This window comes from Nomia melanderi, chromosome 12, assembly GCF_051020985.1.
Source record: "Nomia melanderi isolate GNS246 chromosome 12, iyNomMela1, whole genome shotgun sequence".
NCBI classification, from domain to species: Eukaryota; Metazoa; Arthropoda; class Insecta; order Hymenoptera; family Halictidae; genus Nomia; species Nomia melanderi.
Genome location: NC_135010.1, coordinates 6906482 through 6933153, shown reverse-complemented (window position 1 = coordinate 6933153; position 26672 = coordinate 6906482). Strand labels below are relative to the sequence as shown.

General features: G+C 35.6%; 1 protein-coding gene across 4 annotated transcripts in view; it reads right to left on the bottom strand.

Annotated features, from left to right (window-relative positions):
* Positions 1 to 26672, bottom strand: part of rsh (Rap GTPase activating protein radish) — a 207394-nt gene that overhangs the window by 35501 nt on the left and 145221 nt on the right. For 3 of the 4 annotated variants that reach the window (XM_031975256.2, XM_031975253.2, XM_031975254.2), the window contains 9 exons: positions 24082 to 24218; positions 23075 to 23506; positions 21094 to 21337; positions 19977 to 20421; positions 17546 to 17684; positions 17175 to 17322; positions 16768 to 16788; positions 15776 to 15983; positions 14977 to 15088 (listed from right to left, as the gene is read on the bottom strand). In XM_031975256.2, coding sequence (XP_031831116.1) covers positions 14977 to 15088; positions 15776 to 15983; positions 16768 to 16788; positions 17175 to 17322; positions 17546 to 17684; positions 19977 to 20421; positions 21094 to 21337; positions 23075 to 23506; positions 24082 to 24214 — 1882 coding nt within the window. In that variant the 5' untranslated portion in view covers positions 24215 to 24218. The remainder of the gene's footprint in view (positions 1 to 14976; positions 15089 to 15775; positions 15984 to 16767; positions 16789 to 17174; positions 17323 to 17545; positions 17685 to 19976; positions 20422 to 21093; positions 21338 to 23074; positions 23507 to 24081; positions 24219 to 26672) is intronic. The other variant, XM_031975255.2, reaches the window with a different exon arrangement.

Sequence of the window (26672 nt, the reverse complement as noted above, 5' to 3'; positions counted from 1 at the left end):
TTAAGTGCTCGGGCAGCAAGAGATGAGCATGTAGTTTCTGGTTTGCTATTATTTAAGCAATGAGTATATAATTTCGATTCATCTGTTGAAAGTTTTGTACATTTCAAAGAATCTTCGTCCGCGAGGGGTTAATATTATATATATATATATAGTGATCCACTGAAAACCAAAAAGTGATCTAAGTCGCAAAATTACCATTTTGTAATAATATCAAAATCCAATTCGTCACACTCATTGCGGAATAAGGATGTTTCTGGCAATCGAGTCGGTCAACGATGAATATCTAGTGAATAACTGCGTCATTTTGTAACAGTTTAGCTAAGGAAAAATAAGTATAAAACAGAAGGTTATAGTTATGCACCCAGAAAAGTTCTTAAAGTTTACCTAGATTTAGAATATCTCTAGGTGGTGTCTCTCCTTAATTTGTTAACTGCATTTGACGAATATACGCGTCATCTTAAAAGCAAAATTCGTTTTGCTTTAGATTTTCGTTAGAACATATTATAGACGTGTTTGGCTTGTGTTTCACGATATTTTGCTTCATTCTTTGATTTCATGGCGCGTATCATCAGGGATTTTTCAAATTAAATTCCACAGTTAACACGTGAATGCCATGGGTGTCGCCCGGTGACCCCCGCCCAAATTCAATTACTGTAATTCCCTCAAATAAACGATAGTTATTTGAAAACATCCCTGTATTGTAAATAACGCAATCTATTGCGATGACATTCAGCAAGATAAACTTGTGATAATAACAACGCTATTCAATTAAACAATTCAATATTGTATTTTTTTCATTTCACATATTATGCACCTCAAAATCGTGCAGCATTGAATCTGTTAACCCTTTGCACTCTGAATTCCTTTTGCATTTTCTCCTCGATAACTCTGTATTATTACGATATTTTATTTGAAATACATTTTAAAAAATAAATAGTTTGTAGACAGCAGTATAAACGATTCTTCTTGCTAATAATATTGAAAATAACATAATAATATAATCTATTTTAGAAATATCTTGACAAAGAAGCACATCTGTGAATAAAGCTCATGTCGAGTCACGCTCGACATAGGAGCACAAAGGGTTAACACGTTAACATTATTTCTGCTGAAGTTGCCAAATGACACCTTCTGAAATTTTATCTTAAAATTATTTTCCAAGTTTAGTCGTATATTCTGAATTGACTTTTCGACTTTTACAATAACGATTATAACATTAACTACAGGACATATCCAAACTTTAATTGAGGACAAATTATTAGACTGAGAAAATAATTTTAAGTTAAAACTTCAAAAGGTGTCTCTTGACACCTTCGATAGAAACAGTGTTATGGCCTCCAATGGCCTCACACTCTACGCAGGCCCTACTTTATGGCACACCCCATACCGCGCTGCAGCGTCAACTTCTGTCAAAACGGCGATCGCTCGACCACGATCATTCCTTAATTTGTTTATACAGAATGCCTACAAATAAAAAGAAAAAAGAAGGGAGAAAGAAAGTAGAAAGGCTTCCGACCAGGTCAGAGGGGCCGGGCGAGGATCGAGCAGCGTGAAAATGGAAACACGCCGCGTGGCAGGACGGTCCCTGTAAAATTGAACCGGCGCCGGATGCAATTAAAACCGTGTTCACCGTGTGAAACGCAATTAGAGCCGAATTCATGACTGTCTCGTGTGCACACGACGCGACGCGACGCCACGCCTGATTTTTCTTTCGAGTTTTTATCGACGCCCGACGCGCGGTATTAGTTTATCTTGACGTTGAGAATGACGCGCGATTGTTTGCCGTTGGAAACTGGAGCGACGCGAGTTTGAAAATTCTGGCTTGTAAAGGGAGAGCGTGGAGATGGGATAATTTTGTATCAGGCGGATGGCTTGTGGAGTAACTTCATCGAGAGTTGAATATTTTTCGATTATTCGAATAAATGAGGATGTTTTATCGTAGTTTGTCGGGATTCGTTGGATTTTTGCGTAAAGAACTGAATTTCAATGTTATTAGATCAGTCTTAGATCAGTCTTTGGTTTTTGTGAAAAATACACTCTTCTCTCATTTAGAGAATAAAGAATGCGTCAATTTGTTTTCTAATGAGAGTAGAGTAGAATTTCTTATAGACATAGAATACATTGTATTTAATTATTTCATTATGAATATTATTCATAACATTTATTATCATACGTTTCGTCCACAAAATGATATTTTTTAATAATTGTAAAGTAAAGTTTGAAATGAGAAATAAATTTATAAAATAGTTTTAGTATTGTTTTTTAATAAATACTTTGAGTTATATTTTATATTTTTAAAAATAGATCTGCTCGCGTCAATATAAAAGGACTACTAGTTATTGGCAACAGAATGGACTCTCCATTCCAGAAATGTTAACATTGAAGGGTTTAATAGAAAAGTGTTCTTCTTTTCAGCTGCATTCTATTTGTATGGTACAGTTATATAATATTTATGTAATAGTTATGTTATGTAATGGTAATATCCGACGAATATTAGAGAAATACACGGTTTTATATAGCGTAACCAGTTGTGCAGTTGTCAACGCTTTTCACGGGAAAATTATTTACCTCCAAATATTCAAACGCAATCTCCATTTTTTACACGCGAAGTTCGCAACGATAAAAATCACCTATAATACGCTGTCGTGTTCGTGCTTGTAAATGTCAAATTTACATGCTATTACGTGTTTCTAATAATATTCATAAGAACAGGATAAAGATCACATACCTTAAGGTCAGAGTTTTCGAAATTTTAAGGTCATTCGATACGTCCTAAATCATATATTCTATCCTCATTTTCAAGTCATAAGAACTCAAAAAGAAAGTTCTGCTTTCAAATTCAAAATTACAATTATGAAGTATTATTTCTTGCAAATAACTGGTAGCAATTAATTAAATATATTGTCAGTTCTCTAATACAATTTTTCCATTTTCTAATTATTTCGTTAGTAATAGAGTTTCAGTAATTATAATTTTATTTTTAACAAAATAAATATTAAAGTAAGTCGCGTAATTTTCGTATCGCTTCGAATATGTCAAAATATCTCACAGTAACCACTTTTCGTTCGACGTTGACTTTCAGAAGCTATCCCGCGAAAATGAGAAGTCGCTAAAAAAGTCCACGTTCCAACAACCATGAGGCAGTAATCCGAAGATCGATGCCTCCTCCGAACCAATTATCGAAGCACCGGAACCCGATTGTTCGGGCGCAGATTCAGTTTCGCGAACTTTCGAGTTTCAATTTTATTTCCTCGGTACCGAGCGGAATCACGCCTCCCGGTACTTCCCATTACCGTTCTGCCGGGTTAATTAACAGCGTTCGAGAGCAATATCGGTCGTTCGACGTAATGTTTCCCGAAGAAAATCGCGTGGAAACCGGGGGAACAACGTGCGAATTGAGAAGGCCACCGTGAGAAGTATACAAGAACTCGGAAATTTTTGAGATTCCCAAAAATTACCAGAACCGAATTCAATTTTTAATTCTTTCACATTATTTCACCATTTTTTTATTTAAATTTTATTCGGTCTAATTTATATTCTATTTTAGTATTTCTTAAATCTTATTTCGCTATCTTTTCATTAGCTTTTATATTTTTTTCTTAAATTCAAGTTGAAAGCCTGGAATTACAACAGAAATAATAAAGCAGGTCTCGAAATGGCAGAGAATCTACACCTCTGAAAATCTCGAAATTTTCAAAAATCTCGGAGCCATCGAAAATTCCAAGATCTTCAAAAATCTCGGTCCAACCAAAAATCCTGAAATCTTCAAGAACCTCGACTCAACGGAAAGTCTCAGAATTTTTAGAAAATCGGCGTTCCCAGCAAAAATTCTTTTTCCAACTGGATAGTTTCGTATTCTCCTTCTCTTCATACCTCTGCGAATCTTGTGCAACGAACAAGTTTCGGTCAGTGACGTCGCGTTAAAAAAGAGAATCGAGAGAAAGTGGAATCAGGCAATTAGGACGTTTCCAAGTATAATGGGACGGCCGATCGATCCGCGGATCAAGCTGGCGTGTTAGATAGGAATTAGTAATGAATGCCCGGGCGGCGTTGTCGGGAATTAATGACGGAAGACGGCCAAGAGAGGTGGACGAGCTGAATTTATCGAAACTAATGAAATTCCTGGAATTGCGGGACGCCCGGCGATTACGGAGTCGGCTCCCGTGAAAATGATAATTACTCTTCGGGCCAGTTATTGCGGACGGGATTCCACGAGACGCGCGGGCCGGGACGGAGAAAAACGAAACCGATGAAGTCAATTACAACAGATTTCTACGCCCGTCGAAATTGAAGGTAACGATGTTACCTCGGGTCCAACTTTGACCCGGTCATTATTTCCTTGGCCTGCGACTCTTGGCGAAGTCTCCCTTCGTTACCTCGCGGAATCTTCTTGCAGCAACCTTTCATAATTTCAACTTGGCAGTTCTACGAAGTTTCTGATCTGAATCACTGCTGGATTGATGCTCGATGTTCTTTGGTATTACAAATGTAGAAACGAGAATTTTGTTTAAACGCTTGCTTTGTGATTTAAAATTAGTAAGACTTCTTTTTATATGAACGTTCCAATTGAAATTTCTCTCCTTTCCGCTGTTGAATAATTGTTATTGAAATATTGACTCTTTGGTGTGTTATTGAATGATGAGAATTCGTAATGTTCTGTTCTGTGAAGTGTTGATAAATTATGTTGTTTAAATGTTTTTAACGAGCATTTACAGCGACTGTTTTGTGCTTTTAATGATGGTTAATTTTAATTGAGTTAATTGGTGGTTGGGAATGGAAATGATGAAGAAAGTGTTGAAGTAGTTGGGAATTAATAGTATGGGTCGATACTTTATAGAGTCAATACGTTTCTGTTCCCAGGTCTTTGTAACTTTATTTCAACAATGATAAACTGAAACGACATCTGGACGTATGTAAAAATAATTTGTATATTTATAGCAATTCCATGTGTCACCGAAAATTTTTCTATAAATGGACGCATTGGGAATCAGTAGTATAAGTCAATATTTTATATGACGACAACATTTCTTTCGATCGTTTCTATAACTTCCTTCCAACAGCAGTAAACGTGAACGAGATGTAAATGTGTCTTAATAATTCGTGTATTTTGTATTCATGGTAGTTTTACGTGTTACTGAGAACTTCTTTATAAATGGCAGTGAAACCCTTACTAGTAGTATAACTCAATACTTTCTCGGACTATTGCATTTTTTACGTGTCCATTAGAAAGTTTCATATATTGCGCTGAGGTTTAAGATCAGTAGTGATGGTCCCCAGTGGCCATCGCCATTTTCTCTTTTCATTAAAAAGTTTCTTGTAAACTGTAATAAGAGTCAATGATTCGAGAACAGAATTTCGAATTCTCTTCTGTTATATAATACGTGAGCTTCAATTCATTTTCCCTCAAAAGTTGTGTTATAAATTAATTGAGAAAATAAATAACCAAAATATAAATCTACGCTGCACAGTAGTACAACTCAATATTTGACGCATCTAAACCTTTCACGCTCAACAATGGAATTAAAAATCTTTAACTCTCACACTCTTAATATACTCCTTACAAAGAATCTACCATTTCAAATAAATAAAATACTTGAAGAACCTCAGTACAAATAAATATTTTTCAGTAGTACAACTCAATATTTCATATGCCTGTCTTCCGAAGACAAACAGCAATACAAATCAAATCCACCAATCTAAAAAGAGAAACAACGCAATCCTCAAGAAACAGTAGTCCAACCAAATGTCTCCCAGTGATACAAGTCAATAATTCAATCTCTCCGCCTACAAAAGTAGCATCTCTCTCGCCGTCAAAGATGCGGGAGCCGCATAAATCAACTTCACCGAAGAAATCCTCGCAATCCAGGACCCTGAATAATCCCATCCACCTGCGGTGTCCTGCGAATCGAACAAAAAGTTTCGCATGGCAAACAGATACAGTGAACAAACGCAAAAGGACAGACTGCAAAGGAATTGTCAAGATTACAGGTGTGCAAGAACCTGAAAATATCGGTTCGGGTCGGGTTGGATATTTTTTTCAAGTTTGGCTCGGGTTCCTAAATCAGGTTCCCCCAGACTTCTGAAATCATATAAATATAAATCGTAAAATTATAATTTCAATATTTTAGAACTCTAGAATATATTTTATATTATATTCTTATTGATTGTATATAGTCTGTTAATTTGTTTATTTCACAAATATTTAGATAAAAAAAATAGCTTATGAAAAAAATGATTAACAAATCTGTTAGTACAATGCAAATATTCTATAATATATTTATATTTAATATTATATTTATATTTAATATATAGATTTCAGAATTATAAAATTTTGGGGATTGAGAACTTGAGAATCTTAGAGCTTTAGAACTTCGAAACTGTGGAAATTTGAAACTTTGGAACTTTGAAACTTTAGAACTTCGAAATTGTGGAACTGTGAAACTTTGGAACTTTGGAATTTGAAAACTTGAGAATTTTAGAGCTTTAGAACTTCGAAATTGTGGAACTTTGGAACTTGAGAACTTGAGAGCTTGAGAGCTTGAGAGCTTGATAACTTTAGAACTTTAGAACTTTGGAACTTCAAACTTTCAAAATTCGATCCAAATCGACCTAATCATCGAGCAACATTTTGGCTTCTCGCATTCTCTACGTGTGGCCCTTCGCTCGATTAACATTTTTCGATTAAAAGCCCATTAGGCCGGCGTCACGCGGCTCAGGACCCACGGGAGGAAGAGGTTAGATTAGGGAATAATACGATCAGCCCGTTCGATTGAATTTCCATTCACAGCGCACAGTAATTCCTCTTCCTCCGTCTTCGTCCGCGCGCGGCGCGTCCGCATTGTACGACCGTTCCCGAGTCCACAAGTGGTTGAACGAAACGAACCGAGAGATCGACCGACCACTCTCCTCTCTTTCTCATTCCACCATCTTTTTTTCATTCTTCTTCTTGCCCGCTTTCACAGTCTGTTCATGTAATTTTTCTTTTGCCTTCTTCTTCGTTTCGTTTCGTCATTGTGATCCGAGGAATTTCTAAAGGGAATCTTACAGTCGACGACCGAACTATTCATACAACATGGTGGGAAATAAATTAACAACTTGCGAACAAATTCTTATTGATTGTATATAGTCTGTTAATTTGTTTATTTCACAAATATTTAGATAAAAAAATAGCTTATGAAAAAAATGTTTAACAAATCTGTTAGTACAATGCAACCGAATAATTTCAAAATATCCCTTTCATTTTGAAATTTGCCACTCGTACACGAAAGACAAACCCACAAGAGTTAATATTGAATATATATATAATTTCCACCGTAAACAAATAGTAAATTCATTTAATAAACACAATAAAGTACATTCCACACCTAATGGAATTCAATTATATAATACAATGAATACAATATATCTCTTACAACATTATTCAAGTAAAATCGAAATGTTAACAAATATACTTGTACAATATACAAACGTGTTTATAATAAATCAGAGATAAGACACTTTGATTGCTTGGCACTTCAAGTGTCAAGGGAAAATAGAGTGAAAGGGGAAGAAGAAGGGATAGGAAGTGAGAAATTGGTGAGAAGAGAGATCCGCACAGGATACACGAGTATGTTTCATCTTATTATTCTGCGCCCCGGTGAGAGAGAATGCGGAAGCGGAGCCTGACGTAATTTTCGAAATGGAGTCGCGAACACCAGACCGCTCCGGAGGATTGCATTAGTCTGTGGCTCGCGAATTAAGGGCAATTTCATTTTTCCTTCTTTTTTTCTTCTTCTTCTTCTCCCCCTGCCCCACTTCGGTTTCGTTGAGTGCATGCCATTGGACGAATGATAGTTCCCGCGTCAAGGATGAGGGAGATTTTGGTGATAGACGCCTCAGGGGTTGCCTCGTAACGTCAGGAAAGGAACTGAGGCATGGTAATGGAATTTTTGTTTACGGAAGTTGTTTTTGGAAAATAGTTCCTCCTAGAAAATGGTCCACTGAGTAGATAGATATAGAATATATAGATAGAATAAATATAGAATGTAGAATATATAGATAGAATAAATAGATGGATATAGAATGTAAAACGTATAGATAGAATAAATAGATAGATGTAGAATAAAGAATGTATAGATAAAATAAATAGATAGATATAGAATATATAACGTATAAATAGAATAAATAAATAGATATAGAATATAGAATTTACATTGTACAGAGGAATTTTATTGAAATAAAGTATAATTTTTTTTATTTACTAAATGTATAATATTGTGAGAAAATTATTTCGTTTATGTTTGTGGAATTAATTCTGAGATTTCGAAATTTATTTACGTTCTCATTTTCTAAGCATTTATTTTTGTAGGAATATTTGATCGTATTCTTCATTTATTATGCTAATTTCTATAACTGATATTTGTTGATTGATTATTAATAGAACTATTTAATGGAAATACTAGAATATTCATTAAACACATCGTTCAGAAATAATCTTCTTCCAAACAATCTCATTTAATACTTCCTTAAGTAATTATCCTTAATAAGTCTTCTTTACGCATCATTTTCGTTCCAAACAAAAAGTTCCCAACACTACCCTCTTCATTGTTGAATTATTCCGAAAGTCGCGCAAGTATTTAAGTAACAGCACGCTCGCACGACTTTTGATCTCGTTGCCCGCTGCGGCGCAAAGTGTTTCTTTAATTGTCTACTAGTTCTTTGTGCACGGTTCGACCATAAGAATGAAACTGCTCGCAGAAACAGAATATATTTCCTTAGACTTTTATCTGCAGTAATTCGCAACAGAAAGAAAATGTTACAGCGAGTAACAATTATATTCTTGATTCTTAACTGCGACTGGCGTTGCGTGTTTGTGACGTTCAATATTTTGTATCTTGTATACAAAAATTAAATTCCTATTATTTGAATTTTCATTTAAAATCGTAACACATAGTATAACGCGTACCAAGTTGACGAGATTTTTTTCTTCAATTTTGTTTGCAGTTTATAAACTTAATTTGTTTCATTTAATAAATTATTAACTAGGATCTAGAAGGTAATAAAGAAAATATATATGATTAAATATGTAAAAATATAAAATGATGATACATAAATATATAAAATAATAATAACTAATAGAAAAAGTAAGTTTAAAAAACATCTGACTTTACTCATTGCCAAGTGATTCGATCACAAATAAGAAATTCTCTAACACTGATCGTCTTTCCTTTTGGCGCTAACATCATCTACGCAACCATTGGGCGTAACAACTCGTCATATTTTTTTCGTTCGAAATTTCACGCGGCAACGCAAATTCATTCCCCTCAGGCGAGAGATGCTCGTTACGCAATGATGATAATGAAAAAAAAAGGAAAAAGGGAATGGTCCGAATAACTCGGTGCCGGAAGTCATTACAACGTTTCTTCTGCTCCCGATTCCGACCGGTTCCTCCCCCGTAACCAACTTTTAATTTTATTCGGGAATGTCTGCCCCCTTGATTGTCCCTGCCGAGAATACTTTCTTTTACTGCTCGGTGGCTTCTCGCCAACCGCGAGAATCATTTCCATTTTATTCCCTTTTTGCCTTCGTGTTCACGCTACCCCTCGACAGTTTAGAATCATTTGCGATTATATTACAAATTTCAGAAATTGCACACTTGCGGGTGAATGGGGATAAATTTGCAAGTTACTTCCTGCGGTGAAGACCTATCTTGTTATATGGCGCGACTGATGTGTTGTTTGATATTGAATTTAATATTTGTTTGCAAGATATAATAAGGGAAAAGTAATAAATATATTATTATATATGGTACATTTAAGGAGCTGTAAAACATGAAGTGAGGAATTGTGAAGTTATCATTCGTTCAGTTAAATTAATCTGAATTAATGTTATTACTTTGTTTAATAAGACGTTTGTATTTTGACAGCAGAGTAAATATTATATATAAATACAATATTATAAATAATGTTATCGAATAAAATAGATACCATTTAATGAAGTTTAATTGAAATAACATTTATCTTTAACGTTTAGTCTTATAATATGGTGTTGAAATAAAATTAATAAATATCGAAGCTATTTGTTTTTTAAAAAAACAAAATAAGATACTATTACTCTCATATCAATATTTAATTTTCTTTGACATATTATTTGTAAAGTAAAGAATCCCTTAAAAAGTGCTACAGAATTTTTTAATTAACATAACAGTATTCCTCCATTAGTCACTCACAGTCTATGAATTTTTATGGCATAATAAAATATGCAAAATCGAGTAAAATAAATGTTATATAAAATCGAATAACATTTTTCTTTCATATTCTAGTTAATAGAATATTGAACACAGGTAGCGAATCGAGTAGCAAGATCATAAATTCGCGTAAACACCTGTTTATCAATAAACCGATCAAATTGAAGCCTCATCAGATTTCATTATGCTAATTATATTCATAATGCTAATAATATTTCAACTATATTATTTCTCGATAACGTTCGCTTATCTCCATGAAATTTGCAATCTCTTTATGATAAACGTAATTTACGAAGCAGTATATAGTGAAACGTAATGTGGTACGGGGTTTCATGTTTTCTTTGCAATCAATTTTCTTTTGTCGTGCAATACGATCTTTGAGGTATAGTATTACAAAGATCACATTATTATCTTCTGCTTGAACAGTGCCAAGGAAAAAATGCATCGACAAATATGATAAGATAAACGGTATCTTCCCGAATTATTAAAAAACCAAAAAACCTATTCTCCCGATTATTTCACAATAATTCTAATTACAGTTTTCCTGAAAGGAACATTATTTTACAAAAATTCTAATTACAGTTTTCCTGAAAGGAACATTATTTTACAAAAATTCTAATTATCATTTTCCTCAAAGTAAAATATACTCCAAATATTCTATTACAAAGTTGTGTAACTGAAATTCTTATCCATGCTCTATTAGAAAGGAACATACTAATCACATTCCTTTTTTTTTAAATACAATGAAATATTCAATTAAGTATCGAAGAAAAAGTTTTTCATTCGAATAATCTTTAACTTCGAAGCCCGCTCACTTTTTCCTTTAAACGATGCTAATTTTACTGACACATTTTTTACAGTCCCAGCACAAGAAAAATAAAGGTGTATCCTGTTTATCAACCTTGGAGTTTATAACAGTTCACTTGTCCATTAAACAATTTCCATCGAAAAATCAAACTTCTCTCGTTTAATTAAAAACGATACAGCTCCGAACGACATTACGGACACGCGCTGGAACAGTGATCATTCTTTGCGAGCGTTAAACATGCGATACAATCATGGAGGCTCATAAAAATCGTGATATGAACGGTTCCCGCGGTTATGACGCGCGTCACGCCGGTGAATTTCAACGAGACGGCCGGATCAAACAGGCCGGACAATAAAAGCGTTCTAACGAGACGCGTTTCTACGCCTCGCTAATCACGGGGCTCGTAAAACGCGCGATGAAAATACTCGCGACTGGCACGAGTTCCCTTCTCGCAATCCGAACGCGTCTCCTACGGCCGACGAGTAAACGCGTACTCGGGGAGTGGTAACGTAGTTGCACGATCGAAAGGGAAAATCAAGTTTCGGAAGTTCCAACTTCAGCCACAATGTGAGGCAGAGCATCGTGAAGCACTGAGTGATCAACTTCCCGGGAACGAAATGTGCTATCTGTTAAGTTTCAATGTCTTCCTAGATTGAATATATAAAATCAATTTGCGAGTATGATTAGTTTAGTTTAGGAAAATTTTATGTTCAAGAATATTTTAACGTTAATCTACATTTCAATTTACTTTTAATATAATAGGGCTTTATGGAAATAGAAATTTGTAGAAGCATTTGTGATGTAATTTCAATTATTTTGGCAAATAAACGTTCTTCAAGAGATAATTTTCTTGAAGCTAGTAACTACAATGTAGCACACTGAATCATACTATTTAAATTACTAAATTACATACAAATAATTTGATGTGTTTAACATTTTTGTTATTTTCAGCATGTCAACAATTAGGATCTTTTCAATATATCCTACAAATTAGCCTCTTCAAATAAGTTTCACATAAATCTATCGACTAAATATTAAATCTTGAATACCTTATCACTGCAAGTAAGAACCTCCGTTCACATTAAATCATACTATTCAAATTCCAGGATTGAATATAAAAAGTACTCAACTCTATACATCTCCATAATATTCATAGTTTAAAAACAATATCCAACAGATCACCTGAATATTTTTGTCAAAAATCTATGGACCGAATATTAAATGTCTCAGAATAACAATGACACTCCTATTTCTGAGTGGTCAAGAAGAAGATACAATTATCAATATGAATAATTGTCAACAATTAATACCATTAGTAACATTACAATATTAGCATTCAACTAATCCAAGAACATTTCACCTTTTCCTTCAAGAACTCAGAAACAGAAGTTAAGACGTTCGCTACCAGCGGTTATTTCGGTGACGGTCTCCTCAATTATAATATTTCCTTCAATCCAATAAATCTTCTAAACAAAATATTAGAAAAATGAAACAGAAACGAGACATTGAGTTCCTAAATGTAATGTCGTAGTTTATAATTTCTAATAGCAACATCTATAGCATTAATTTCATGTTCATTATCTAAAATATAGGATTACGGCCGTCACAAATATGTAACGCTGGTAGCGAACGTGTTAAACCCCGCTAATTCTAAGCCACTCAAACATCGCAGGCCATCATTCAACAACAAAAGCCCTACCTGTAACACCGGGCCCCGACGGCAGTCGTCCACCTCATCCCGTCGCAGTCCACAGAACAAAATCCTTCCTCCGCACAACGAGTCCTTTTTCTCATCACTCGTGCACCTTCTTATCACATGTCACACGAGGTAGCATCGCGTCCGCGGCGAACACAAGGCGGGACCCGATCACACGCGCACCACCGATCCGCGTATCCCAAGGATCACATCGGTCAGCGAGATCCTTCTCGGTCACGAGGACACGACCGCCAGAAAACGAAACTGTCCACCGCACGAACCTTGGCCGGCTTCCAAGTCGCTCGGCAAGCTGGTATCAAATTGTTTCGCACACGGCCACCGCCACAAGTGGTTGCGTCCTGTCAGCGCTGATCCCTCCTCTCTCCAAGGACACGAGACCACCAGGTAAACATACCTCCAACAGTGCCCCTAGCCTCTATCGACGTGTCGATCCTTAGATCACTGATCCTAGGACGCCACCCATAATCTAATACAAACCAAAAGCGTGGAACGCGATACCTACAACAGCTGGATCCCCTATTCCGCAGGAGTAGCTCCTATCTTAATGTCCTGTCGGTCACTGGGATCGATTCCTTGGAGGTAAACAGACCGTAGGTAGGAACAGGTGATTCCGAGACTGTGTAAGTTGCGCCGAGACTGCCAGCACGCGGGTAGCTTACTGGTACGCACTGTCTTTGGCTCTTGCTGGGTCTTAGACGATCTGCCAGCTTCAGGATCTGCTTGCACGTTCTTTTTTCTTGGCACACGGAGAATGTTCTTGGCAGGAATGCACACTTGCTTCGATCGTCGATCAGGATACACCGCGGTGATCATCGATCACCGACTTGTTTGTCGTTTCATGATGATCCTCTTGGCTGGTTTTAGGGTATCAGAGTACTAGTTAGAGGATCGCGAGTCTTGGCTTCGGAGGAGCGGGTTGCGAAAGGTGTCGAGACACGAGAAGGACACGCTCGCCAGGCAGCAGCTCCTCGGGGCTGGTTTTCTATTTGGCAGGCTATTGACTGTCATGCACCCAAGTGTCGCTGGGTCGGAACTACGGACGCTGGCACCACGCCTGCGTCCGAGGAGACGCTGAACGGTGTCGAGACGCCGGCTGATCGCGACCACCGGGTTCCGCCAGCGCGCATGGCCGGCTAACTCGATTTTGAACGGGGATGGCGAGATTATGGGGCGCGTGTTTCGAGTAGAATTTCATGTGGCACGGTCGAACCTCTTTTATACGAACAGCTGTTATGTGGGCGGTCTATGGTAGGAAGGTTCTGTTGGTTGAACGTTCTGTTACGTTAATTGCGTATTTCATGCTAGAATAGATATGTATTGTGATAAAAGTGTTTGTAAATCATGTGAATTAAATAACTTAGTTTGTGAATGATTCCGTTTGGAATTAATGCTGTACCAATTGACATGTTGTATCGTATTGTTATACAAGTCTAACATAGATATACGGCGTTGCAGAATCAACTATCGTCAATATGGAAATTGGAAACTTATCAGTTTCATTTCAGTTTGCATTGGGTGTTAAATCAAATTAACCACTAACCACTTGTTTTCTTTATATCAATACTTTTGTACCTTCGTTAATTCACGTAACTGAGGTTCTACTGTACTTCTTTTTGTAGATTGTTATGGAGTAGGGATTGGTATGTTTGAATGAGAAGGAAGATAATTTATAACGTGAAATTAATCCTCTTATGTCCTCAGGGTCTTCCTCAAGCTAATTTCATTTTCATAATACCATTAAATGCATTCAGTCCTTAACACTTTATCACTTATGGTAATAATCGATATAAAGAAACGTTGTTGATCATTTTTCAACTATTTTAACGAAAGTATTCTCACGTTGCAATCCTCGCTAATAATAAATTCTTCCAAAGGGCTGTGGATTTTTATGCAAATACAAATGTCCATGATCTAATTTAGTTTAGTTTACGCTTCCGTTATCCACTGGTAAATTGCGACCACAAACGGCGCGAAATTCGAAGAGCAGATAATTAAATATCAGATTTGAATCAAATTTGCACAAAATTAAAGACTCTTTATCAACTGCTTCCTTTCAAAACAGTACATTACACACATCATCGTCAAATAAGGCCTACAATCCACTAAATACAGACTCAAGAATAAGAAAATATTATTCCATGGTTCTACAAACAGGTTCTTTTTCACAGTTAAACATTTCAAAACAACTTACAAGCTTCATAAAAAATTATGAGGCAGATCACTCACCAGTTTGCGTACTACTGTCGAAAACGGTACTCGACGTCTCGACCGTCATCGATGCCAACGTGCCGTCCGTGATTTGCGCCGAGCTGTCTCTCCGCCCTCGGAATCGTTGAACCTAAATAAAATCATCGAAACAATCAAACGATAACGTGAAAGATTTTTTAAACTTTTCCATTTTCGCTGATGTATAATATGTTCGGAATAGTCCGACCAATGGTGGTATTTTAAAATAAATTAAAACACAAGAGAAAGTTGCTCAGTCTACTATAATTTCGCATCAATAACTACTGCAAAAATATAATTAATCATTTGCTTTTGTATTCACGGTATACTTGGTATTTTTTGCTTTACTAAATACCATCAACTGTAGTTGACTCAATTTTATATACTTTGTAAGTATATTTGTAATAATTTATGTACTTTGAAGGTTTTATTTTTTCCATAGTATGGTTGATTTGCCCTTTTCTTGTGAATATATTTTTCGCAACACATTTAAGCACGCATAAAAATCACGAATAAATATATCGTCCCATTTTTGGTTAAATTTCGAAAATTTCTATTATGAATTTTAGAAATTTCTAATATAAATGTATAGCACAAAGTTCTAATATAAATTTTTGAAATTTCTAATATAAATTTCCAAAATCATAAATTAGTTTCCGAAGTTTATTTTTCCATTTATTATTCCAGTACTTGAATGTATTATTGAACATTCTCGTTTAACACATTGAACATTCTATGAAAATCCGGTCGAACTATCCCGACTTTACCATAGACAACACAGAAACACCATAAAACTCACTGCCTCGTCGCTCTGCGAGCTCTGTTTACGAAAGTTCCTCAAACGTATCATCTCTTCCGTGGTGTTTTGTCGCCAAAAACCGCGGGCCATCATTATTTCATCCGTCACCGACTGTCTTCGCACGATCGGAGCCTGTTGCGCGCTCCTCGATGACGCTCGAGCGCAAGGACTCGGCTCCCTCGAGGAACAGGATGAGCCGTCCGGCGATCTAAAACAAGAAACTGTTAGCCTATCACACACAGCTGCCATCCTAACACACTTAGAAACAAATATGTACTATAACTACACTTAGTAGCAATTGAATAATTACTTGACTCTTTCCATTGACTTTAATTGTTGAATGTTATGAGGCGAATGATGATTCGAACACTTCGATCTGGGTAATTTGCATCGAATTCTATTATATACAGGGCGTATTGTTTATTTTTATCGTTTCAAGAAATTTATTTTTAATGATATAAGGAAAAGTTTGAAAAAATATGCTGATAATTTGATTAACATTGAAATAAACTGTGCATATCGTTAAAAGCGATAGAAATATTTGAAATGATCAAGATAAGTGGCACACCCTGTACATACATAATCGATAAAACATTTCTTCGAAATAATATTTTAAGTCATAAGGAATACTTTTCAATATAAACAATTTTGTCTTCTTTCTTCTATTATGCCAAACTTAAAGAAGATCGATTTATTAATCAATTAACGATCACACAGTTGCTTCATATTTTATGATATATCACGAATATATCAATATTCATATATTCACGCACAGTAAACTATTTTCCACGTCCTGATGCAATGCCACCAACATCATTTGCAATCGCAAACGAATTCCAAGTCAATCAAAAGAAACATCAGTGATAGAAAAGTGACTGGTTAGTGAGGATAGAGAATTCAAAACGATCAAGTGTTCACGAAACGAAACTCGAGCATTGCCAGTTAAAAACAACGCGACGAGTCTTATCTGTTAACTTTTAAGTGAGCCTTACCGACGTGTCCTACTAGCAGACCTGGGGCGAAACATATTAGTTTCATACCGTGAAACATGGTCTCTTAAAAATGGTGTAAAAATGGTCTCTTAACCGAAATCACACGTCTCAAAATATTCCTAACACGCTATTTCTAAAGACTACAAACGAAAAAAGTTCTACTTAAAAAGAAAGCAATATTCTATTCATCGTGTTTACCATACAAATTGTAAAATATTATTTTCTACTCGTTAGTATACATTCAATCAAGCTGATTATACATTTCCAAATTGTCCCGACAAATTTCTTCTTTCTCAAATATTTTCTTTCGTTAATTATTATCATCATCGATCGAAGTTACCTGAGATTTTTATCAACTGAGTAACGGTATCAACTGCACCGCACGAAAATCGATAGGAAACAGATACCTGGGTGGCCGGCCGGCCATTGACGCCGACTGCCTCCTGAGATCCCTTTTATCGACGTTCCTGTCCGGGCTCAGATGGCTCTTCGAGTCGCGTCGCCTCGGATAAGAAGCGGAATCCGGGCTTAATGAGTCCCTACGAGCCCTCCGTCCTTCGAGGAATCGAAAAGAAAATTCGGAGTTTCAGCCCAGCTCGCGTAGAAACGATCGTAACAGGTAGTGACATGCTCGAGAAGAATGAGGAAGATAGAGCGGAGACAGAATTAGTGGGGATAGAAATGTTATTTGCATAGATAGGTATATGAATAGTTTATTTATTAATTTTTCTAACGTTTGATTGATATAATGCGTAGTAATTGGAATCCATAGTTATACCTCCTTCGTCGGGATCAGGTGATAACGTCGGCTGACTCCCGCGGCGTCCTGCAGGTGGCATCGACTCGTCTATCGTCGCTGCTTGCCGTATCAGTCTCGACGCTTTGTTCGTGTACGCTTCCTTCGCCTTGTAATAACACTGCAACAAGATCGATTTGAATTTAGTCAATTGCATGTGGTTGTTACGTTGGTTGCATTGGGTGGAAATAATATTTAGATGTTATTAATGTTTATATTTCTATTAGGCGGAAGTAGATTTAAATGTTGTTAATGTTTATATTTATATTAGGTGGAAATAAGTGAAAATATTATTAATGTTTTTATCTCTATTGGAAGTACTATTTAAATGGTATTATAGGTAAATTATTTTTATTATAGGTAGGAATATTATTTAAAAATTATTAACATCTCTACCTATATTTATTGAAAATAAGTTTAAGTGAATATATAAGTTGTAATAAGTATAAATATATCGTTTTTAAATATTTTAGTAGACCAGTGTGTGTGTGATCGAGAATTTTATACACTTATTGTGTAAATGTATAGGTTGTGAGGAAGCGAAAGCTTTTGTTGTGAATTCATTATTTTATGTTATGTTTTCACTCGATAAGAAAGCAAATTTGAATAATCTGTTCGTGATTTTCTTGTATAATTGGCGTTTCGGTGTAGTGGCTGACTATGTGCGTACTTGTACTACTTTCACTTCTTAATATTTCTTCTAAACTGTTTAGAGTTTTATATCTTGCGAAGTTGAATGTTGTAAACAATGAGAGATAGTTTTTGAACTTTACTACATTATTTCGCACGATTTCGTATTACCTTAAATATTAAATTTTAAACAAAATTTAACAAACATAAATGTCACTCAATTCTTCTGAATTAAAATTAAATATTATTTTTCTCTCGTCGAGTATTACGCTTTAAATAAACGGAAGAATAAATTATTAATGATGAAGTAGTTGTACCGATCACAGTTGAAACATAAATAACAGCGCAAGGGGTTAATTCACCCTTTGTACTCCAAAAGCATTTGACTAAGACTATTCAACATTTTCGACAGAGGTACAGACAATATTCCTTGATTAAGTATCGAACTTCTCGTTGGTTCAATATTTCACATATTGCTGCATTACACAAAGCTTGATATTAAGTAATAAATTTTATATTTTCGTGTATATTAACACTAGAACTACCGTAGCCATAAGAATACCTGGTTTTAGTTTCCTTATTCTGCAATTATCGATATTTTAAAGGTATCGAATATCCGAAATGATTACGAAAATAAACAGTTTTATTGAGATATTATAACAAATGTCTAAAGAAATCGAAACAAAATGTTAGCAACAAATTGTTTCACTTAAATATTCTAACAAATGTCTAAAGAAGTCGAAACAAAATGTTGAGAACAAATAGTTTCGCTTAAATATTATAACAAATGTCTGAAGAAATCGAAAAATATATTATTACAATCTTTATAAGGATTACACATCAACCCCAATAAATGTTCGGTAGTTCTAGGGTTAACACTAAACTACCAACTACAATTAACACATTGAGCGCCGACCCCGTGAAAACGCGAGATTCTGAGCCTATCTCTTGAGCGCGGGCCTCACAATAAAATTAAATATTAATATTTTTGTTTTGTGTTTATGTTATATATATGTAATAATCCACCGTGAAATAAAAACCTGTATTTTTTTCTATAATTATAAATTAAAAATTTCGATTTTATTTCTATTTTTCATTTCCGTTAAATTGTATATGACGAATATGCAATTAAAATTGCATCTATAAAATCGTACTATTTTACAAAAGTATAATGTTTTGAATATTTTTTTTTGGCTACTCATTGATCAGCTACAAGCGAGTGAGGCCGGCGTTTGGGCTTTAAGTGGCCGATACGTTGCCGGCGCTCAGGCTTTAAATGTCTCCTATGTCACCGGCGCTCAATGTGTTAAATTGACTTTCTGAAATTTCTCTGTAAAAAACTTCAGGAGTGCATCTATTTATACTTCAACTGATTTACAATTCAGTTTTCATATTGCTGAATCAATTTCTTTAACAATCCCTCAGAGAAACATCTATCATCCTTTTAATAATTGCAAAAGGAGACATCAGGGATAGGTCATTTTGTCCTGTCCGGTAGTTTGTGCTAACACTAAACCTACCAGACGGGTCAAAATGATCCATTTCTGATTTCGTCTTTTTGCAATTATTAAAAAGATAACAGATATTTCTCTGAGAAATTATTCAAGAAATTGATTTAGCGATACGCAAACTGAATTGTAAATCAATTAAACTCTCTTATAGATACTCTTGGAATTGCTGCAGAGGAATTTCAAAAAGTCAATTTAACTGCTCGGTAGATTTACTGTTAAATCGAGTGGCCATTGGAGTGCAAAAGGTCAATGAAAAATCCTCGATGCTCCACCTGAGTAGTCGAGTCTCTCCTGGTACTGGCCAAAGGATGCGTCGGCGTGTTGACGTTGGGCGAGCTGACGGGACTGGAGCCGCCGGATGTCGAAGTTCCCGGAAGCGGAAGGACTCTGCCAGCCGTCGGCGAGATCGACGGAGGTGTCACCGACGACATGACGATCGTTGGGGGAGTGATCGACGATTCTAGGCTCAAGTATTTGCTGTCGGGAGCCAATGTGGTAGACATGGATGTCATGGTGGCCATCGTCGAGGTTGACATCGTTGACGTCTTTAATTCGACGGACGAGGTGACCGGCGTCTTACCATTGATGGTGGACGTCGTGGTAGTGGTGGTTGTGGTAGTCAGCGTGACAGTTTTGGTGTCGACTGTCAGACTTGGCTTCTCGATGCTGCTCGACCGGTCGCATTTTTCTATCGAGCTTCTGGTTTCTAAGTGTTCTCTGTAACACGGAGTGTTGATTAAGTGAATTGAATTATTTTAAGTCGTGTACGCAGGTGTGTTAATGGAATTGATTGAATATGATAACGTTAATGACTAGTTGAATTATTTTAATTCATTTGGTTAGTCGTGTTAATGGAATTTAATGAATAATGATAACGTTAATGACTAGTTGAATTATTTTAATTTATTTGGTTAGTCGTGGTAATGGAATTGATTGAATAATGATAACGTTAATGATTAAAATATTAATAATTTAGTAGAATAGGTACATCGGTGTATAATTGTTATTGATTAATTTATTGGATTTATAACGTTAGGACACGTCGTGGATGCTTGTATAATTAGAAATTTCTCAAATTTATACGAGAATAATCGAATAGCAATTTATATCTCAAATATTCTTTATTTCTTTTATTTTTTAATCCTTGAGTGCTTATTGATTAATTCCTTTTTACTTTTGATCGAATAGTTTTCATTAGAGACATCTTGTCTTTAAACTATTTCCTTATTAGCAACTTCTTATCGTAGATAATTGAGTGAATATATTCTTATCAAAGATAATTCAGTTAATATATTCCAGAGAATAGACCCTCAGCTAGTGACAGGTTATTATCGAAATCACAGTCGAAATTACAGGCCAGCATCGGATTGTCAGTCAATTATAACATACCTGATAGCGTTACTGCCAGTGCTATCGGTGCTAGAGGCACTTGGTCTTTGATCGAGTCTGTCATATTTCGGCGGCGTCACGACAGTGCTGCCGTCCATTGACTGCTGCGATTGTCTGCGTCTATGGTGCCGGCAGTTGTGTTTCCGTTCACCAGGACTAGGGGTCTGTCCAGCGACCACTGAGTCTCTTCTAGATCTTGCGCTTTCCCCTGAACCACGTCGCGAATTCCTCGAACACTCGGAATCTAAAATAACCAAGCTTCAATCAATTTAACTCAATCTTATATCTCAAGATAATATTTCATTTAAACACAATTCAATTTAATCAATTTATCATAATTGATGGAATAATTGTTTCACAGAATTTCAACCAGAACTCCATATATAACTCTCAATTACTAAATTTAATTGTCCTCTAACCTCATACAGTTTTCTTATTGTCTCGACAGATTTCTATTCAATTAAACTAGAAACTGTTAACCCTTTGCACTCCGAATTTCTTTTGCACTTTTTCCTCGATAACTCTATAATTACGATATTTGATTTGAAATGCATTTTACAAAATAGTTTGTAGAGATCAGTGTAAACGATTCTTCTTACTAATAATATTGAAAATAACCTGTGAATAAAACTGATGTCGAGTCACGCTCGACATAGGAGCGCAAAGGGTTAACACAAACTTCTCGTTGCACTGAATAATTATATTACAGATACTCCGTTACACTAAATTATACTGTATTAACATCTGATTTACTTTCAACTTCAACCAATAATCCAACTACTGTTCTAATTAAAGTTGAAAATTACACGTTTGTATATAGGCTGAGTTAAACGTTATCGATTCTAACTCAACCTACATACAAATTTTTCATTTTCAATGTTAACACGTTGACTGCCACGAGAATTTCGAGCGTTTCGTTATAGTAAGATTTCTTCCTTTATAATACAGAAAAATAGTATTAGAAATAATTGTTAATGATTTGGTATTACACTATTATCTAGCTTCTTGTGTTACTGAATATTTTGATTCAGCAATTTTCTCATTGTAATTGTCTTCAAGCAATTGGGAAACTCCGGTCACCGACCACCGTGGCAGTTAACGTATTAATCCATAATTTCAATAATACATTTAGCAATGCATCCAAAAATACAGGGTATCCCACGACTCATGGTCAGTCAATTATGATGTCATTCTACATGTAAAAATGAGTCGAAAGGATGGAATAACATTTTTTCCTGCGAGTCTTCGTTTTCGAGAAAATCGATGTCGAAGAAATGAACGCCGCACGATTTCATAGAGCAAAATACACAAAATGGGAAAAATATAATATTAAATCATTTGATTGAATTGCGTAATTATTATCGCACATTCATCCAGCTGAATATCACCACATTAGGTAGCATTATTTATAATATAGAAATATTTCTAAATAATCGTCGTTTAATTGATTGAATTACAGTAATTCGATTTGGTTGGGGGTCACCGGTGGCCCTCATGACATACAACATGTTAAAGATATAGTAATGACCTCGGTTGATATTTTATCGTTCGTGCTATTCTATTAGCGGTATAATTATTCAGTATCTAACAGTTTCTCAATATGGCAGCTTATTCGAATAATGAGTATACGAATATGATTCTCGCACTTGCAGCGTGCGAGGGTAAGTTGAGTGCTGCTTCGCTATCAAGAGCGGTATACGCACTTTGTCATTACTATGTCTTTAAATACAAATAAGAATCAAAACAAGAGTGTATAATGAGATGCACAAAGTCGACGTGTACCGAGTGTACAGGTACCGACTAAATTTTCGACTTCGATCTTCTCGAAAACGAAGATTCGCAGGAAAAAATTGTATTTTATTGTTTCGACTCATTTTTACATGTAGAATAACCTCCTAATCGGTTGACCATGAGTCGCGGGACACCCTGTATATGAATATGTGCATCGTTCTAATGAAACATTTTTTTTAACTCAACGTACCGCGTCGAGGTGTAGGTGAAATGACTTTCGGCGCTTGCTGCTGCTGCTGAGTCGTGTTCTTCTTGCTCCATAGTTTAACGATATCGTTCTTCAGGTCGGTGATCGTCGACTCCCTTCTCGATTTTGTCGACGCCTGGCTCGTGATCCTGCTATCCACGGAACTCTCTCGTCGTTTGCGAAGTCTCTCCAAGTGACTCGCGTCCGTCGTTTGCCTGGACCAGCGCATGGACTTCGCGATGTCCGCCAGCGTCTCGCGTCGACAGAGCTTGTTCCCGCGGTTGGCCTTCCCGGAACCGCTGCCGCCGCTCAGTTCCCTCAGGATATCCGTCAGCTGGGCCAAACTGGACCGGCGACGGCGCTGATTTGTCGGCAGCGCGTCATGAGCCTCGTTCGGCGGCGAGATCTGTGTAGTTGAGTCGCGTCTTCCGGTTCCTGATTAAAAACGAATTAATTTCTTCTTTTTAAGAAGAAAATTGTTTTGGGAAATGTTCCTGGATTAATTAAATACTATTATTCGTTCGAATAACAAAATGTTTAAATAATTGAACGTTCAAATGACGAAGCGTTCGAATAACAAAGCATGCAAGTAACAAAAAGTTCAAATAACAAAGCGTTCAATTATAAAGCGCTCAAATGATAAAACATTCAAATAATAAAACGTTTGAATAATAAAAGTTCAAATAACAAAACGTTCAAATAATGAAAATTTAAATAACAGAAGTTTTAATAACAAGACTTTCAAATAATAAAAATTTAAATAACAAAAGTTCGAATTACAAAAGTTTAAATAACAGAACGTTCAAATAATGAAAATTTAAATAAAAAAAGTTTAAATTACAAAGCGTTCAAACAACAGAACGTTCAAATAATGAAAATTTAAATAACAAAAGTTCAAATAACGAAGCGTTCAAACAATAAAAACTTAAATAAGAAAACATGCAAATAATAAAAGTTAAAATAACAGAAACTAGCCAAATCAATACGAGGAAAGACTACAAAGTTCTCACCGAGTCGTTGCTTCAAAGTGGACTCCTCCACCTGTTCGCGCACGAGGTCGTCCCATCCGTTCCCACCCTTCCATTCCAGGCACACCTGATGGCTCAGGATCGGCAGGTTGCACACGAAGCAGATCGTTGACATGGTCCTGAAAACCGAAAATGCCCACGGTTGGTCCCAGAAAATGGCGAACGGCCACTCGTCGACCCGCCGACGGAACGCGTCGGCGCGTTTTAATGGTTATTATAACTTTAGGAAAGAGTTGGTGCAATTTCTCAACAATATGGTTAACGGTGAAACCAGGCCATGCCAACGCTAGCGCGTGAAAAAGAATAACATCATTCATCGAGAAGTCGTGGATTCTCCGGATTATGGGTCTCTCTCTACTTGTTATAGAAATACTTAACTACGATTTTTCACATGCTCGTCGAGTTGCAAATTACGCGTACGCTCGCCCGCGAACGCTCGCCGGGCAGATATAAATGGAGAAGGATTGAAGCAAGGATCAAGAAAGCAGGTCCGTTCATTTTTCTCTGTCGCTTCGAATCCAATGCTTTGTCAATCTTTTCCCGTTTTTTTTTTTATCTAACTTTGAATCGTCGAAGAGCTTCATAGCGATTGTTCATTTTTGAGTTTAGGGATGTTAATGAATTATGAACTTGATTTGATTTAATTGTGAATTCGTGCTGCGATTTTTATGAATCAAATCTATTTCAATGTTTTAATCGTACAATCAGATACTGTTAATACAATATCATAAATTTCATTACTTAATGCTTTACAAAAAAAAAATTTAATGTGCTGAATATTTGTTCTAGTGTTACTAATATTTAAATTTAAATTTTACTAATGTTACTAATTTTACTAACTTTACTAACTTTAGTAATCTTACTAATCTTCCTAACTTTACTAACTTTACCAATGAATCTTTCACTAATTTATTGGAGCTTTCACCATCCCCATCCAAACCGAAAGTAAAGCTCGATTATCACTCGGAAGCTTTTCGATCGTACGAAGTTTAAGGGAAAATTCGGTTTCGCGAACGAAGGGTACGGAGCGAAATGAATGGACCCCTTTCAAACAAACTACGTTAACAATTCTACTGCGACTTAACACAGTACAGTAACTAAGTGTTACCCATTTGTCGACTGGCTCGTGACTGCCGCAACAGTACTGTATGCGTGTGTACAGGGACGTTGATGCTGATCGGAGTCATACGGGAATCAAGTTCCCGCGAGCAAGTTAACGAGAAAACTTTCTGTAATGTACTCTTCGCGACTGCTCGCCTTTTCCTCGTCTTATATATAGAGAGAGGGAGAGAGAGAGAGAGTTATAACATCGAGTTTCATAATACATTCGAACATACAATTCCCATTATGGGATCTCGTCTTTTTTAAATTACTCGCGGTCCTCGATGAAATTACATGATCGTGTTGGGTATGTCGAACTGATTATAGTACTTATGAAATGTACACAAAGTTTGATTAAAAAATAAACATTAAAAAATTAACTGGAATTATTGAAATATTTAATAGAGTACAGATACTGCAAAGTTAATTGATTTTCTTTTAATAAGTGTGTTAAGAGTTTGTCTTGTGTATTAAACTATACTAAATGACAAGATCTTTGTATTAAATTACACTACAAGTATTGCAATTTTGGGAGTGCTCTAAATATTGAATTGAAATTAAAAAAGTTTACTGAGAAAAATTCAAGTTGTTCATAATAATAATATGTATATTAAGGAAATTGCTTTAAAGTTCAGCAGAATATTAGTTTCTATTTTTAAAAAATTCCATATTTCAACTCTATCTGATAATATTTGAAAAGTAAACATAAGTTCGTTATGGAATGCTCTTCATTTTTTTTTATCAAACTTCGGAGAAGAATGAATTTTTTAAGTCAAAATATCTGCTATCAAGGGCAATCAATTTTTATGAAGCTTCATCAGAAATTATCTCTCACAAGGACATTTTACACATACTTCTTTTATCATTCATCATTCACATAATTCATAAATGATACATATTGAATTTTAAACATATAAGATAACCTTGTGAAAAATCTTTTCGTAAAAACATTCATCAAAATTCGTTTCCCGGTAAATGTGCTATAATTTCCCAGTTTTAAACTATTTGCTACAATTATTTTGTTAACTTCTTCTACTCAGAAAATAGTATGTCTTTGGTTTAGCTGATGTCTGGATTAATTAGTTACAAGTTATCTTATTATATTAACAAAATATGCATTAATCAGTTACTATAATTATTGGCTAATTTTAGCAATCCAAATTGTGGAAAGCCACTTTTTAATTAGTTAGTAATTTAAACAGTCAAAGTTGGGGAATGCCACGTTTTAATTAATCAGTACTTTAAATAGCCAAATTGGGGAAGGCCTCTTTTTAATTAATCAATAATTTAAGCAGTCAAAATTCGAGAAAGCTACTTTTTAATTAATCACTAATGTAAACAGTCAAAATCCGAGGAAGCCACTTCTTACTTACTCAACAATTAAAACAGTCAAAACTATCGAAAACCACTTTTTCGTTACTCAATAATTAAAACAGTCAAAACACTTTTTTAATTGGTACACACAACTTTTT